At 42.8% G+C, this 16,936-nt stretch overlaps 1 protein-coding gene and 1 long non-coding RNA gene across 4 annotated transcripts in view; one reads left to right on the top strand and one right to left on the bottom strand.

Moving 5' to 3' along the window:
• Positions 1-4,268, bottom strand: part of LOC143497823 (uncharacterized) — an 8,725-nt gene extending 4,457 nt beyond the window's left edge. Inside the window, exons 1-2 of the long non-coding RNA XR_013125889.1 lie at positions 4,237-4,268; positions 2,144-2,241 (exon numbers count right to left, since the gene is read on the bottom strand). This is a non-coding gene — a long non-coding RNA (uncharacterized LOC143497823). The remainder of the gene's footprint in view (positions 1-2,143; positions 2,242-4,236) is intronic.
• A 614-nt stretch (positions 4,269-4,882) lies between these two features.
• The window catches only part of arhgap15 (Rho GTPase activating protein 15), a 31,486-nt gene continuing 19,432 nt past the window's right edge, over positions 4,883-16,936 (top strand). The window contains exons 1-7 of one of the 3 annotated variants that reach the window (XM_076993419.1): positions 4,883-5,045; positions 5,168-5,208; positions 9,025-9,172; positions 12,074-12,130; positions 12,426-12,493; positions 12,783-12,870; positions 14,244-14,333. In XM_076993419.1, coding sequence (XP_076849534.1) covers positions 9,035-9,172; positions 12,074-12,130; positions 12,426-12,493; positions 12,783-12,870; positions 14,244-14,333 — 441 coding nt within the window. In that variant the 5' untranslated portion in view covers positions 4,883-5,045; positions 5,168-5,208; positions 9,025-9,034. The other 2 variants (XM_076993418.1, XM_076993417.1) reach the window with 2 other exon arrangements.

The following is a 16,936-nucleotide window of genomic DNA, read 5'->3' on the forward strand; positions in this document are numbered from 1 at the left end:
CACACACACACACACACACACACACACACACACACACACACACACACACACACACACTTACCTTTATCGTTTTTCAACACATGCATACTCAAATGCCAACAATTCAAATAACTGCACACCTCTCTCTTTCCCACACACACACACACACACACACACACACACACACACACACACACACACACACACACCCCATTATTATTTTTCTACACAAGCATTCTAAAATGCCAACCATACAAATAACTGCTGAGGTCACAAACACAAAAGCAAAAAAGTCACCATTTCTACAAAAGTAAAGCATGTAAAGGTGTGGGGGCCAGTGGGGACGACACACTCCATCATCTCTCCTTTATTACCAACTTCCCTTCATACCTTTCCCTACACACATGTACACACCAGTACTGATCCTTCTTGACTAAAGGTGACAGGTCTTAACTACACTGATACTTTTCTTCTTTCTGTTCTCTCTCTCTCTCTGATCAAAGTGAGTCCCAGATCTGTCAAAATGGAGGTGTCTTTTGAGATTAACACTCCTCTGGTTCAGAGTTTAACCTCCTTTTTGGCCTGGGGAACCAAAAGCAGAGGCTGAAGATTCCAGAGGGAGAGAAAAGAAAGGCGGACACACCACAGGGTCATGCGCTTGGGCTCACGTACGCTTCATAACATGTTTATGTGTATGAACTGTAGTCAGTAGAGCGTTTGTGTCCCGGCCGGAGGCCCAGTGCAGCCCCCCCAGTGAGAGGGACTCACCCCCCCCACTTTCACTCATCCTCTATTGTTGTGGGACTCACATCATATGACACCAGCAGAGCAGTGTGGCAGGAGCAGCTATTCACACTCTGTGTTTTATAAACACAGGATTAACCTCTCTCTTTCTCTCTCTCTCTATATATCTCTCTCTCTCTCTCTATCTATCTCTCTTTCTCTCTCTCTCTCTCTCTCTCTCTCTCTCTCACACACACACACACACACACACACACACACACACACACACACACACACACACACACACACACACACACACACACACACCACCTAGGCACTCCCCACTGGGTGACACAGTTCATGCGTAATAGAACCTGACACTTTGTGAACCAGTTTGTGAACTGGTAAATTCCTCTCTTCCTTTCAGTTTTTCCTTTTCTTTCTCTTTCTCTATACCTCATGAACACACACACACACACACACACACACACACACACACACACACACACACACACACACACGCACACACACACACACGCACACACGCACACACACACACGCGCACACACACACGCGCACACACACACACACACACACACACACACACACACACACACACACACACCCCTGTGACATCTCTATGACAGTGTGTGCTCCTGAGTGCTGTTCTCCCTCTCTGTCTCCACCTTTTGCATATGTGTGATATTACACTACAAGGATTTACTTTCAGAATCGATTCATAGTTTGAGTCTCCATCTAGTGGTTTCACCAGGCATTGCATTTTGAGTTGACGATTGAAGTCAAAGCACAGTGAGTTTAGGGCAAGATGTGAAACAGAAGTGGTTGCCTGGGGCACCGGCTACATTACCAGTCCACTAAGATTTAAAATTCAAGATTCAAAGCTTTATTGTCATATGTACAGTAGAAAACGGGTTTCTCTGTACAATGAAATTCTTTTTTTGCTGTCTACACAGGATGTAACAAAGTTACAAAGTTACTAAATAAATACTACTAATAATAAAAAAAAAAAAATATATATATATATATATATATATAGGGTGTTTATATATATATATATATATATATATATATATATATATATATATATATATATATATATAAAAACACCCTGAAATAAAAATTATTTACAATGTGCAGCTAGTTAGGCAGGTATAAACAAAAGGTGCAACAAAGTGTAAACATACATGTGCAGTTGTATGTTTACCTGTAAACAGTCATGTGCAATTTAGTGCAAATATTGTGTGCAGGAGTCTATGATTAATCAGGTCAGCTGTTTAAGAGTCTGATAGTTGTTGGAAAGAAATAAGTTTTTAATCTAGTTGTCCTGCACTTCACACTTCTGTATCTCCGGCCTGTAGGTAGAAGTGTGAATAGTCCATGTTGGGGATGGGTGGGGTCTCTGATGATGGAGGCAGCTCACCTGCGAACTCTTTGATGGTAGATGCTCTGGAGAGAGGGCTGTGCCGTCCTGGTGATTTTTGTAGCAGTTTTTATCACTCTCTCTCGGCGTTTACGGTCCTGTTTAAGGAACAGAGATGTCCAATGATTTAGCACATTTACATTACAGCATTACAGCACACAGCTGCATAATAACGGCGATAGCACACGTGTACCAGGACGACTACAGCACACGTGTACCAGGACGACTACAGCACGCGTGTACCAGGACGACTACAGCACGCGTGTACCAGGACGTCTACAGCACACGTGTACCAGGACAACGACTACAGCACACGTGTACCAGGACGACTACAGCACACGTGTACCAGGACGACTACAGCACGCGTGTACCAGGACGACTACAGCACACGTGTACCAGGATGTCTACAGCACACGTGTATCAGGACAACGACTACAGCACACGTGTACCAGGACAACGACTACAGCACACGTGTACCAGGTCTACAGTACACGTGTACCAGGACAATGACTACAGCACACGTGTACCAGGACAACTACAGCACACGTGTACCAGGACGACTACAGCACACGTGTACCAGGACGACTACAGCACACGTGTATCAGGACGACTACAGTACACGTGTACCAGGACAACTACAGCACACGTGTACCAGGACAATGACTACAGCACACGTGTACCAGGACGACTACAGCACACGTGTACCAGAACAATGACTACAACACACGTGTACCAGGACGACTACAGCACACGTGTACCAGGACGTCTACAGCACACGTGTACCAGGACAATGACTACAGCACACGTGTACCAGGACAATGACTACAGCACACGTGTACCAGGACCACGACTACAGCACACGTGTACCAGGACGACTACAGCACACGTGTACCAGGACGTCTACAGCACACGTGTACCAGGACGACTACAGCACACGTGTACCAGGACGTCTACAGTACACGTGTACCAGGACAACTACAGCACACGTGTACCAGGACGACTACAGCACGCGTGTACCAGGATGTCTACAGCACACGTGTACCAGCACGACTACAGCACACGTGTACCAGGACGACTACAGCACGCGTGTACCAGGACGACTACAGCACACGTGTACCACGACTACAGTACACGTGTACCAGGACAACTACAGCACACGTGTACCACGACTACAGTACACGTGTACCAGGACGACTACAGCACACGTGTACAAGGACGACTACAGCACACGTGTACCAGGACAACGACTACAGCACACATGTACCAGGACGACTACAGCACACGTGTACCAGGACGACTACAACACACATGTACCAGGACGACTACAGCACACGTGTACCAGGACGACTACAGCACACATGTACCAGGACGACTATAACACACATGTACCAGGACAACGACTACAGCACACGTGTACCAGGACAACGACTATAACACACATGTACCAGGATGACTACAGCACACATGTACCAGGACGACTATAACACACATGTACCAGGACAACGACTACAGCACACGTGTACCAGAAAATCTTTCACTACATTATTCATCTTTCTAGCTCTAACTGAGCTAGCATAACTAAGATACATGTTACATCTTTGAGCTCAGTAAGACTTACTTATATACTCATATGTGCAAGTGGGTGATCACTTTATTCATTACACCTACTATATGGACCATATATTTTACAGTCCGTTGTAAGGTGTAATCCACCACTACTGCACTCTGTAGTCTGTACATGACTGACAGTACAGGATAATAATAATAATAATAATAATAATAATAATAATAATAATAATACTTTTATTTTATAAAGCGCCTTTCAAGAGACCCAAGGACGCTGAACAATATAAAAGGAGATACACAATATACAACTGTAGATCAATAAAGATGATGAAGGAAAAAACAGATGATACAGCAAATATTATTGGCAATATATAAGAGACTAAAAATCAAGAGTAAGAACAATAAAGTAAAATAATAATTAAACACTACCTGACTAAAGTAGATAGCATTTATACAATATGTGCGTTATGAGTCATGTGCCTTGGGTTTTAACTGATCTATGTAAATGTATATATGATTATAATTACATGAAACATCCAATGACCTGCCCTGTAGTCTGAATTGTAGATTCTAGACTGAGGGAAGGATCAGCTCTCAACTAGAAGTCTGCTAAGCTCCACCCTCTCAAATGCTTGCCCACAACAGGCTGCTAAGCTCCAATAACCCCGCCCTCTCAAATGCATGCCCACGATAGGCTGACAGAACGATGGTGGAAATGAAGATGGAGACCCATGACGTGTTGTGTGTGCTGTTTCCTGTAGCCGCAGACTGTCAAACACGGCCGGTATTTTTAAAGTGGTTAAAAAGAGCAGTTATGTGTGAACTGTTACAGTTGGTTTTCTATTCTATTTCTGATCATTTCTGCTGCATCTACAACAAATTGTAACCTTTAAAAAACACATTTTAGCCGTTTTAACTAAAGTAACATTGTTATATGCAAGTATTGTAGATTTGTAGGTAAAAAAAAAAAACCCTCAAAATGACATCAAATCCCATATTTTTATGTTCATGCTTTTTTGCTTGTTTAACTCTGGCCTTAGAAGTCAGCAAGCCTAGCAGTACAAGTAACTGTTATCTCATAAACACACACACCCATGCCAGCTATAGAAATAGACATGTTTATTACATCCCCGACTATCACCATCAGCTTGGTTATAACAAGGCCTGTGTCTGGAGGTGCTACGATAAAAAAAGGTCTCTCAGCTGCTGAGCCTCTAATGCCAGCTCTGACCGCGGCCATCTTGTGCGAGGACGACGTTGGTGTTGGCCTCAGGAAGCGGAGATGCACCATGTATGCCCTGCGACTTACAGGCAGAGAGAAGCTTGACTTCACCACGTGAGATAGTCACACTTCCTCAAAGTCTCACACACATGCTCACACACACACACACACACACGTACGCGCCACCTCACTCTCTCACTTTTCTCTGTCTCTCTCTTTCTCTCCCCCTCTCTAAGTGTGGGATTATTTGAAGGGGCATCGTACGACAGCGGATCAGGTAAAAATCCACCTTTTTTTCTGCCAGTGGCTGAATTATTGTTGAGAGGTCATTCAGCATTAGACACACTAATTTGCCCTGTGTTTAGGAGGATGTACGAGCAGGAGGCTACATCAGGCTAGGTGGGAGTAGGTGGGGGTGTAGGTGGGGGGGGGGGGGGGGGGGGGGGGTGATGTTGCGAGTAACTGTAACCCTCCCTGAGAACTCAGGGCTAGTCAATCCACCAATAACACAGGCAGGAACATGAGCACTTTTGATACACGAGTCAAACCATAGAACAAAGCAGCCATATATTTTAAAAAATCAACACAGATGAAATAATACTTTAAGGTAGAGCTTAAACACTGATGAAATAACTTGATGCCCGTTCCGAGTATTTTATGCGTAAAACTCCGACAGGAGACAGGATATGTGTTGTGGATCAAAGTGATGGAGTCGATGTTTGATTTTTGCTGAGTGTTTCTGGTGTTCCTGTGGCTGTTCAACAGAACCAGGCCTGTGCACAGCCAAAAATCTCCTTCCGCGGGCCTCTGTTCAACGACATTTATTTATTTCCTGTTCTTTCAAATAGCCGGTGTTACCATGCAACAGTGTGTCCTGATGGGGGTACACAGCTCCTCACATCTCAAACCAAGATGTTTCCATAACCGGGCTCAAAAAACCACTAGAATCAGAGTGGATTCTGGCCAAGTTTACTGTCTGAATTAGAGAACTGGGCAGGTTTTCCATTTAGTCTTGAATTAGTCTTTATAAGTTTGTGAATATAAGAAGACATAACAAAGATTTGTTTTCAGTGATGGAGCAGCACACTGAAAGGATGAAGTTGATAGGTTTGAGGGACACACATTAGTACTGTGCAGATGGGAACTGTTCTCATATATAGTCCCATAATTGAAACTGTTGTCAGCGATTCCTTTGCAGTGCAGGGTACATCTGATGGAAAATGGCAAAAAATGCATTCAGGAACCACTGAAAATTAACCAGTGAATAAAGCATCACAAATCCCCTGACTCAATATACATCCCATTTGCTTTACACCAACCACATTAGTTTGTTTGCATTCACCAAGAACCAAACCACTCAGTGTTAATAAAAGCCGAGCATTCACAAACATTGTTTCTCTGGAGTGTATCTACTGTTGTGCAACAGACGAGTCAGCACCCCCCCCCCCGACCATCGTGAGCACCTTCACAAAGTCCACAGTGTCATGGGAGACCCATGCACACTGGTGGAGTTTCTAAAGCTGTAGGTGAAGTTAAAATGGTCGCAGCAGTGAGCCCTGAGTGTCTGCGGCCCAGTAGAGCTGGTGTTGCAACACGCTGCATGTTTTCATACAGGAAACGGCGCTGACAGCTTGAACACGTCAGACGGAGACACACACTGCTGCTTCTTCTTCTCACTGATTTCTGTACTTGAAAAACATGCGAAACACCCAGATTTCCTCAAACGACATTGTTTTCTTTTCATTACGTTCATTCTGAAGGGCAGAGTCTAGATTACATATTGCTTTATTCGAATATGAGTCAACATATATAATCTGAAAGGAGAGATCTGTGTAAGAAGTTCTGTAAACTGTAATATCTTTATGAAAGAGCACAGCCCCTGGAAATTATATAGAAGTACAGTAACTATAATTTTTGATGTTGTACAATCCCTGTAAATCTTTACATAGTAGTACAGTCTATGTAAATCACTTTGTAGGAGTACAATCACTGTAAACCTTTATGTGGTAGTTCAGTCCCTGTAAATCTGGGAATGTTTATGTAATTGTATATTCTCCCTGTCAAAGTTAATGTATCAACAGAGAGCCAGTAAATCGATTTATAGAAGTACAGTCCCTGGAAATCTTTATGTAGTAGTACAGCCCATGTCAATATTTTTGTAAAAGTACAGTTACTGTAAATCTTTATGTAGTAGTACAGTCTCTCTAAATCTTTATGTGGTAGTACAGTCTCTAAATCTTTATGTAGTAGTACAGTCTCTCTAAATCTTTATGTAGTAGTACAGTCTCTCTAAATCTTTGTGGTAGTACGGTCTCTAAATCTTTATGTAGTAGTACAGTCTCTCTAAATCTTTATGTGGTAGTACAGTCTCTAAATCTTTATGTATTAGTACAGTCTCTCTAAATCTTTATGTGGTAGTACAGTCTCTAAATCTTTATGTAGTAGTACAGTCTCTCTAAATCTTTATGTGGTAGTACAGTCTCTCTAAATCTTTATGTATTAGTACAGTCTCTCTAAATCTTTGTGGTAGTACAGTCTCTAAATCTTTTTATGTAGTAGTACAGTCCCTCTAAATCTTTATGTGGTAGTACAGTCTCTCTAAATCTTTATGTATTAGTACAGTCCCTCTAATTTTTTATGTATTAGTACAGTCTCTCTAAATCTTTATGTATTAGTACAGTTTCTAAATCTTTATGTGGTAGTACAGTCTCTAAATCTTTATGTATTAGTACAGTCTCTCTAAATCTTTATGTGGTAGTACAGTCTCTCTAAATCTTTATGTGGTAGTACAGTAGTAGTACAGTAGTAGTACAGTAGTACAGTAGTGTACAGTAGTACAGTAGTAGTACAGTAGTAGTACAGTAGTAGTACAGTAGCACAGTAGTACAGTAGTAGTACAGTAGTAGTACAGTAGTACAGTAGTAGTACAGCAGTAGTACAGTAGTACAGTCTCTGGCCTTCAGCAGTCATGAAGTAGCACAATAGGTCTAGCACATGGATCTAAACCATTTCTATTTAGAAGTATCATGCAATTCCACATATTGATGTGATGATAGTTTTTAACTCAAATAAAATTAGAATTTGGTAGAAAGAAAGAAAGAAAGAAAGAAATAAAGAAAGAAAGAAAGAAAGAAAGAAAGAAAGATGGATGGATGGATGGATGGATGGATGGATGGATGGATGGATGGATGGATGGATGGATGGATGGGTAGATAGATACTTTATTGATCCCAGAGGGAAATTCTTTACTTCCAGTAGCGGATAGACAGAGCACACAGGGTTATAAAGGAAATAAATATACAGTAAGTATAAAGTATAAAAATAAAGTAAAGTAATAAAATAATATAGACTGTTAGTGTGCCTATGTAAGGTGGTAGTGCAATTGGGTACTAAGTGGCTGTGCAAATTGCGAAGCTGACTGATGCCAGCCATGCAGATAGTGCAGTGTGAAAGTATATGAGAAAATTACAACAGAAAGAAAAAATTAACAGTGCAAAAAATGACATCTCTGAGGGACGTGGCTGAAGACTGGTCAGTGGTCACAAATGCCCAGATGAAAGCGAATCTCACTGCTGAAGGTAAAGGCTTCTACATTTACATTTACAGCATTTAGCAGATCCTCTTACAAAGCGACTTACAAAGTGCTTTGCATCTGATCACAGAATTCATCCTAGGTAATTCATCCTTCTAGACCAAGCCACACCGGTTAAAGAGTGGGTTTGAATTCTCCAGTCATGAAGGATTGCTGGTTTCACTTTTCTTCTATGGGTTTTTGATCTTTCCAAGCACCTTGGTTGACAGTTGTGCCAGATTACTCTTTTTCCCAAAGAGCATGATGAACGCTCCCATGGTAGACATGAACATGTTCAAACAGTGCTGTTCCTTCACAGTTGAGACTGTAATCTCTCAGTGAGTTATATAACATAACACAGGCCTGGGCGTTCCACTGTTATGAACTACTGAGCTCCTGATTTGTGTCTGAACGCTGAGCGTCATGAACGCATGCTTGCTTACGTACAAGACGATCTTTCACAAAAGACTCCAGAGGTGCCCGAGATGCGGGTGAGGGGCTGATGTGTTGTATGTCCGACAGCAGCGGTGCCATGCAGAACCACTCCAAGCCTCCACCCCTGGTCCTGCCTCCTGTGCCACTGAGGGTGAAGAGCACCAAAGGGAGTGGAGAACGTCTGAGCCAGACCAAGTCCATGGTGATCCCAGACCTCGACTCACCACAGAAACCTGTGAGCACACTGCAAACACTCCATCCATCCATCCATCTATCAATCCATCCATCCATCCATCCATCCATCCATCCATCCATCTATCAATCCATCCATCCATCCACCCATCCATCCATCCATCCATCCATCCATCCATCCATCCATCCACCCATCCATCCATCCACCCATCCATCCACCCACCCATCCATCAACAATGTATCTAATGTATTTATTGTGAACATGTGCTTATATAGCTATATTAACATATGCATAATTAACATAACATATCAATTTTGTTTCTTGCTAATTAATTTTTATTTCCCTATTTCTTTAATCTGCTGTTCTACCTTAAATAATGAAGTGAGTACATATCCCTCCAGTAATCAGTCCAGCTCGTCTCATTATCTTATAAATACAGGACAGGGTTTATTATTCATTAATACTACATACCTCAAGACTAAGAGTCACCAATGACTAACTCTACTTAAACATAAACATAATGATTATTATAACCAAAAAACAAATTCAATTACAGATTTTGTTAGTCTCCTTGGTGCATTTCTCGAATCATCGTGAAGATTTGCACAAAAGTGCATTTCTCAAAACTTTGTACAAACACCACACTATGGATTAACAGCTAAAACCCGTCACTTACTCATCACCCCTCGTTCATGTCCGAAAAGTAAATATTTATGTCATTGACCATGTCAGTGTTATCAAAATGACAAGACATTGGGTCATTGATTACGAGCATGACAGTCAAAATACTCAGCCATGTTGTCATATATCAGTGTAGTCTGTAAACGTTTTCTGATGGCTAAAGTTTTGAGGACAATAATGGAAAATGCACAAGGCTGCACACTTACATATTACAGTTACGCGTTACTGTACTGGGAGATTACCTGCAGGAGACCGGACTGTAAACGTTTGAACAGACAGAACTGCACATGCAACACTGCGTGTAAAATCATAGTGCAATCTCTCTACACCTCCTGACGTCCCTTTCTGTCGGGCCACAGATTCTCATACACCTCTTCTTTTGCAACGCAGTGTGGAAATAATCTTTTGCAACGTCTTATCCAGCGTCTGCAGGCTGCTGTGATGTCCTCACACCGCCTCTGCCAGTCAGCTGTGTTCACCTGTCTGTATATGCTGGCCAGGTGAAGGTTCATACTGTAAGATGCACCTCTGAGCTGTTTTAGAGAAACAGTTGACCATTGGTTGATCTAAAGCTTCACACTCCCAAAATCATGATTCACCCAATCATCAGTTCAGGAGATATTAACCAAAAAAACTAGTCTAATAGAGAGAGGTATAAAATATCAAAAGCCAAAAGCACAAACATGATAATCACAGCACAAACAACACAACACAAAATATCTGAGACTGAAGGCAGAAGACAGCTCTTGCTGGAGAGTAACAGATGAAGGTTAGAACATCACCAACTCAGCACACCAGCACCTGAGCACCAGGACGGTCTTTAGCACACAGAGACTGGAACATCTTCTGCTTATGGCGTTCCTCATGACGTTCATGTGCATCTGCTGATTCATTTATGTCATACGGACACTAATACAACAGGACAGTAGAGGGCGGACTAGCACTGCATGAAGAGGCTTGTGTGTGCTTCTGGACTGACGATGTATTCATTTCAGTGACTGATCACCCAGGTCTGACCTTATGGCTTTAAACTGTAAATTAAACTGAATCAAAATAAGTTGTAGTAAAATAAGGTTTTTTGTAGCGTGTAAATAATGGATTTATGGACATGGATTCATATGTGGCTCTTGGGAAAGACGAGGCAGGTCATGTCTTTGTTTCCCAGCTCACCCCCCCCCCCCCCCCCCCCCAGATCTCATCCCAGTTTTAGGAATTCTTTAGTCATCCACGACTGTTTATTTCACTGTGTAACAGAGAGGTGTAACATGACATGCAAACCAAAGATAAATGGACTTTTATGTTTCTGAAGATATTTTGTTGAAGTTTACGATGGCTGTTTATGAAATGTGGCTCTTTTTCCATGCACAATGGGGAAGACGGTATGAAGGCCAGAAATTTTATGAAAATATCCATTGCACAATTGCTGCAGTTACAGACATCCTATTCACAGAGTCTCCAAAACTCCAATTAGACATAATTATTAATTAGACAGCTCAATAATAAACATTTTGGAAAACCTGGAGCCAAACTCAACTCAGATGAGAGTTTTATTTTACTTTAGGCATTACGTGTTAGACCATGCAGGAAGAACCTAGTGCCTACAGGAGAGTCTGGCACCAGGTCTGGAATACTGCCCTGCCGTTCTTGTTATGATACATGGCACTTCGTTAAATACCAGGAAATGTTCAAAACCATAGTGCTCTGCCAGGAGGCTGGACCATCCAACAGGACAAGGACTGAAGCATAAATCCAAGACCGAAACGAAAGCGGTTGACTGACCACAGACAGGGTGAAGCTTCTGCTGAAACCATGTGGGTGTGGTGAGCTAAAGAGAACAGTCCACAAGAACCAACCATGGAGAACCCAGACAGTTACTGTGGAGAGAAAAGCCAACTAGATCAGTGAAGCCAGTTCCACCTTATTAGGTGTTATAATCTGTTATCTTGGTAAAGGGACTTCTACTGAACATACTGGCATCAGTAACGGTAACTGACACAAGGATTAGCCCCCCCCCCCCCCCCCCCCCCCCCCCATTGAATTATTCTACATCACTAAAAGGTTAGATTAGTCATATTGTCAGAGTAAAACCAAACTGATAAACGACATTATTTCCATAGTAATTATTATCTTTTCAAGGATCTTCTCTGCCATCTTTGTCAACAGTAGAGGGCATTGCAGTGACTTTGTTTCTTCGATTCCATTATTGAGGACGTTATTGAAAGCAATGTGTTAAAACCGAGCAATGCGTCTGTTTTTCTGCAGATAAATCGGCATCGTAGGAACCAGTCTCAGCACAACATCGCTCAAGGTGTCCAACAGGTGTGTTTCCACCTCCTCCTTCACAATGGCGAGCCACCACATATGCTGAGAGCACGACATGTTCTCACACCCACAGGAACAGACTCACCGTCTGTACACAGAAAATATCATAATGAAACTCAAGCACTGAAAATCGTTAGTGCATAGATATGAGAAATAAAAGAAAATGCTGAAAATGAAATGGATAACAGTAAATACAAACACACGCAGGCATTCATATTTGGGTCACGAGTGACCTGCCCTACCACAGACGTTTTTGGTGATGCATATTGATTTAGTCTTGTCTTTATTCCAGATTCAGCCTGTGTTGCACGGGGAGTATCTAAACAAAGCCAAGATCTGTGACGGTGGGAGGAAGCAGAGGTGAAGCGCCTGTTCCTCACACTTCTCTGGCTGTGTTGGGGATGTTCCCCCTCTGTTACCAGGGCGTATTGATTAGGGTTAAATGCACACTGGGCTCCTGTCCATTGAAACGCTCACCTTTGTAAAACCAGAGACTTATTAACATTGATTTTTCAGTTATGATGTATTATAGGTATGTATATACTTTTCCAGTACTGTAAGTCTTTGAATAAGTGTACATGCCAAACGCTGGAAGTGTAAGCAGTACATTATTGAGCATTAAGTGCTGCTGAATTACTGCCTCCCGTAGGAAGAACTGGACTTCAGCCTGGGTCGTGCTCAATTCCAGCCAACTGCAGTTTTACAAGGAGAGCAAGCAAGAGGTGGTGGCTAATTTGGTAAGAGAGAACTTGGTATAATACCCGCATGCTGCACACACACACACACACACACACACACATGCTCACACATGCACACACATGCCTTATTGGCAAAACTCCACACACCTCCACAGACTCAAACCATTCTCAATACACCCAGGCACCTGTTCCTCAAGAAAGCGAGAACGATTATTTCTGTTCCGTGGTCTGATGTCCTGATGCAAGCATATGGCTCTGTCATATAGCAAAAACACAAATATAAAGAAACACAATGGCAGTGTATTGCGAACAGAAGAAGGATTAGGTGTCTATATACTAAATTAAACCAACACGGCAAGCATAAAAACACATCCAGCAAATGGAACATTTATCAAACTAGATGGGGAAAAATGATTAGTTTAATCCGTTTTGTGTGTTTTGTGATTCATTGCCCAGATTGGAGCCTTCTAGTAAAAAAGTGGAGAAAGGGTTGCCAACGAGGTTGCCTCTCTCCACTGAAATAAAGTCATAAGTAGCAATGTGTCCTGATTAAATTGGGTGATTTAAACCAAAACACTTAAATTTTGCTTGCACTGTAATCCCTTGCCCAAGCTTATGAAAAATGAAATAAGCCTTCATTTTTCTGATCAAAACAGTTATTTTGAGGGCAGCAGGCCTCCTCATTTAGAGTTATCACGCTGCCCACTCACGTTGACCTTCTGGCCACAAACGTTGACCTTCTGGCTTGTATTATTGGTCAGTTTGATCTCTGCTCAGGCACAAGGAACTTCACATTCATATCATTGGCCAATGTTTGGTGAGGTCTCGCCGAACCGGTCAGTTCACACTGCTACTTTGGTACTGGGCTCTGGTGTTTAACACGATTTTCTCCTTTTTGCTACTGACCACTGAAAAAAACAAAATAAACCAATGCTCTAGAGCGTGCCATACATGTCAGAAGCCACGTTATCATTTGATGACGTGAACATTTTGGTGCAGAGACAGAGAGACAGCATGCTAGACAAACACAAGGTGTCATTATTGGTAATAAGCTGACTGTGGTGGTTAATGAAATGGAAAGGTTACAGGTGGTCCCTCACAAGCTCCCCGACGTGTCGGGCCTTTGATTTAGATGCGGCTGACTCATGTTACACCGCCAGAGTCTGGTAGGCTCCAACTTAGGGCCAGGAAATGCCAGAGGTCTTTCCCCCCCATTCTGTCACCACCCGCCTGAACTCCAAGTTCATCCTGTGACATTAACTGCCTTCACAGATTCACGTTTGATAAAATACAATTTGTCAATTCATCGTGCGATTTCCACGTTATTTTGCTGCGCTGTGTTCTGGTATTTAAAGGTCTGCCTGCAGTGTCACATGCCTTGAGATAAACACGACGGTCTGTCTTATCCGCAGAAACCAGGATGTAAACCAGAGGGAGTGGATCTCTGTGGCGCAATCGTAGAGTGGACAAGAGAGAAGTCAAGCCGGAAGAATGTACTTGAGGTAGTAGATGTTTCCCTAGCTACTATTAAAACTGCTTGGTAAGGAGTTCTTGTTGTTGGGGAAGAATGCTGTTGTATAACAGTCTTCGGAGTGAGCAATTAAACAGTATAGCACCATATGATAAACAAGTTGTTTTAAAAAGATATCCACCTCGAAAACGACTACTGGTAAGAGTCAGTTTTAAGCTTTCAGATTAAAAACGGCTGTAATATGGGCAACTCAAATATTATAAGCCAAAGTAACAGCAAATCAAAGATGATGCAGTAAGAACTAAAAGAAATACAAGCACACACACACACACACCACACACACACACACACACACACACACACACACACACACACACCCACACCCCCCCCCCCCCCCCCACACACACACACACACACACACACACACACACCCCCACACACACACACACACACACACACACACACACACACACACACACACACACACACACACACACACACCCCACACAAAAGAGTGCGGATTTCCCTGTGCCTCTCAGGAAGAACCATTTCTGCTGAATGACTGCATTAGGTTTGTCACCAGGAATTATAGATGTTAGATAATTCATAGCATGCTCCTCCAAAGCCTCAAATCTCTTTAAGAGGGTATCTGAGTATACTGTGTGTGTAAAGGGCACGTCTACAGAGCTCACTGTCTCCCTGCGATTGCACAGTATCTAAAGGGAGAGCATCACTTCAGATGCGCATAAGGACAGTCAAATGCTTAACAGTACATTGATAGTCCAACCTAAGTTAATAATGAACCACACAGAAGATGAAGAGCTGATATCCAGCCTCGTCCCACGCTTATGATGTCTTATCACCACCCACACTTCACTTCTATCCAGCACTTCACCCAGAAGTATTTTTCTCCGAGGAAGATTATCAAGGCATTAAGGCGTAATCTTAAATAATCCCAAACTTGGTATACAGCACAAAATGCATGTGAGGGTAGTGCCAAGCCATTTTGGGGTCTGACAACACCATCAATCAACACTGGCCAAGATTAGAAATGAGTGCGGAGACTAGTTAATTCATCTGTGGCAGGGAGTTCGTTCTGAACTCCACAGGCATTTAGCGCCAGGCTTGCTGATCTGGTCAGCTTAGAGCAAAACAAAAGATTCCTGTCAGATCAAGGATAGCTGAGATTAAAAATGTTCATTTTTGTTTTTTTTGGTAGAGGTTTTGATCACTGTTAAGCATCCAGGGATGGTTTACATTCTTTCATGCTCTTACGTCGTTTGATGTTCCATCTGCATGGCCCCGACTGGCTGAGATTTTTGTATTTTCCTACTATCGCAGGATTAAACTGATAGCATGTCTTGTTCAGGCCATGTAAGCCTCAAGGCTCAATACTGGGCATGATGAGTTTGGCATTTTCCATAAGAAAGCTGAAATTAGAAAGTGACAAAAGGGCAGGGAATTTGCTGTGCTGTGTAAATGATACTGGTGATATAAAGTAAGAGATGTACAAGTCCCGCTGTGAGCAGGATCATGTCTGTGCTACGTCCACCAGATCTCTTCAGCTGGACACCCTCTCATCACAAACACTCCTAGCCCTCCAGCTTATGTCGGCCTAGGGGAATAAACGTGGAGCGCTGGCCACTGAACCGTATTCAGGTATCACTTTCAAAGCCCCGTCAAAGCTGAAGCTGTTTTTCCCACATGCACGTCAGAAACACTAGAACCTCAGGGAGATTCAGCATTTTCCTACAGGAAGGCTTGTCCTAGCATTGGATCAACAGGGCAGCTGGTACCTACTCTAGGATTTACGCGGCTCGCTAACCTCAGAGCGTGGTGCTGCATTTGGGAATTGCACATGAGAAGATCCGTCTGACGTGTTGTTCCCTGTACGAGCGTGTCTCGTTTACAACCATGGCTCTCCAGGCTGCTGGGTTTAGTCACCCTAACTCGTGGGACTGCTCGTGTCCCAGGCATCGTTTGGGATCATTTGACAGTCTTTTGTCTTATCCGATCAACTCCACCGAAACCCACCTTCCTTTCAAAACATGTGCATCCTGAAAAAAACATACACAGGCCACCTATCAGTGGACAGGAGAGGGTCAGGAGAAAGCACGACCTCAGCAGCAGAAATCACAACCTGGTGGAGAGACGTGACTTTGTTTCCGAATCTTTTTGACACCAGGAACTGCAGTCGTTCTGAAACGCTGAAAAACATCAACGTTTCAGGAAATACGTTGTGACGCTCGGACTGGTTTTGACATGGAATTAAGACTGGAGCACTGTTTGTAGTGTAGATATTATCACATCCGTTTTGATGCGTCATCTGCGAGATGAGCTGACTGAAAACATCAGGACGAAGCGTGTGTGCAAGACTGAACGACTCCCCGCTTGTGTGGCACAAGCGGTCCGTTTCTTCATGTGTGATACATGCTCACTTCTAATAACTACATAACAAATGTAGCCAGGGGTGTGCTGAGGTTCCGTTTCGTGCAAAAAGCACCACTTCACGAGCTGATTCACACTTGTGTCATGTGCCATCGCATTAGTAATGGAGATAAATATCAGAGGTGCAAAGCATACTGTAACGCCTGGCATCACACCTCCGTGTCTCTGATAGATTCTGCAGATGTT

The sequence above is a fragment of the Brachyhypopomus gauderio genome, unplaced genomic scaffold, assembly GCF_052324685.1.
Source record: "Brachyhypopomus gauderio isolate BG-103 unplaced genomic scaffold, BGAUD_0.2 sc112, whole genome shotgun sequence".
Taxonomy (NCBI): domain Eukaryota; kingdom Metazoa; phylum Chordata; class Actinopteri; order Gymnotiformes; family Hypopomidae; genus Brachyhypopomus; species Brachyhypopomus gauderio.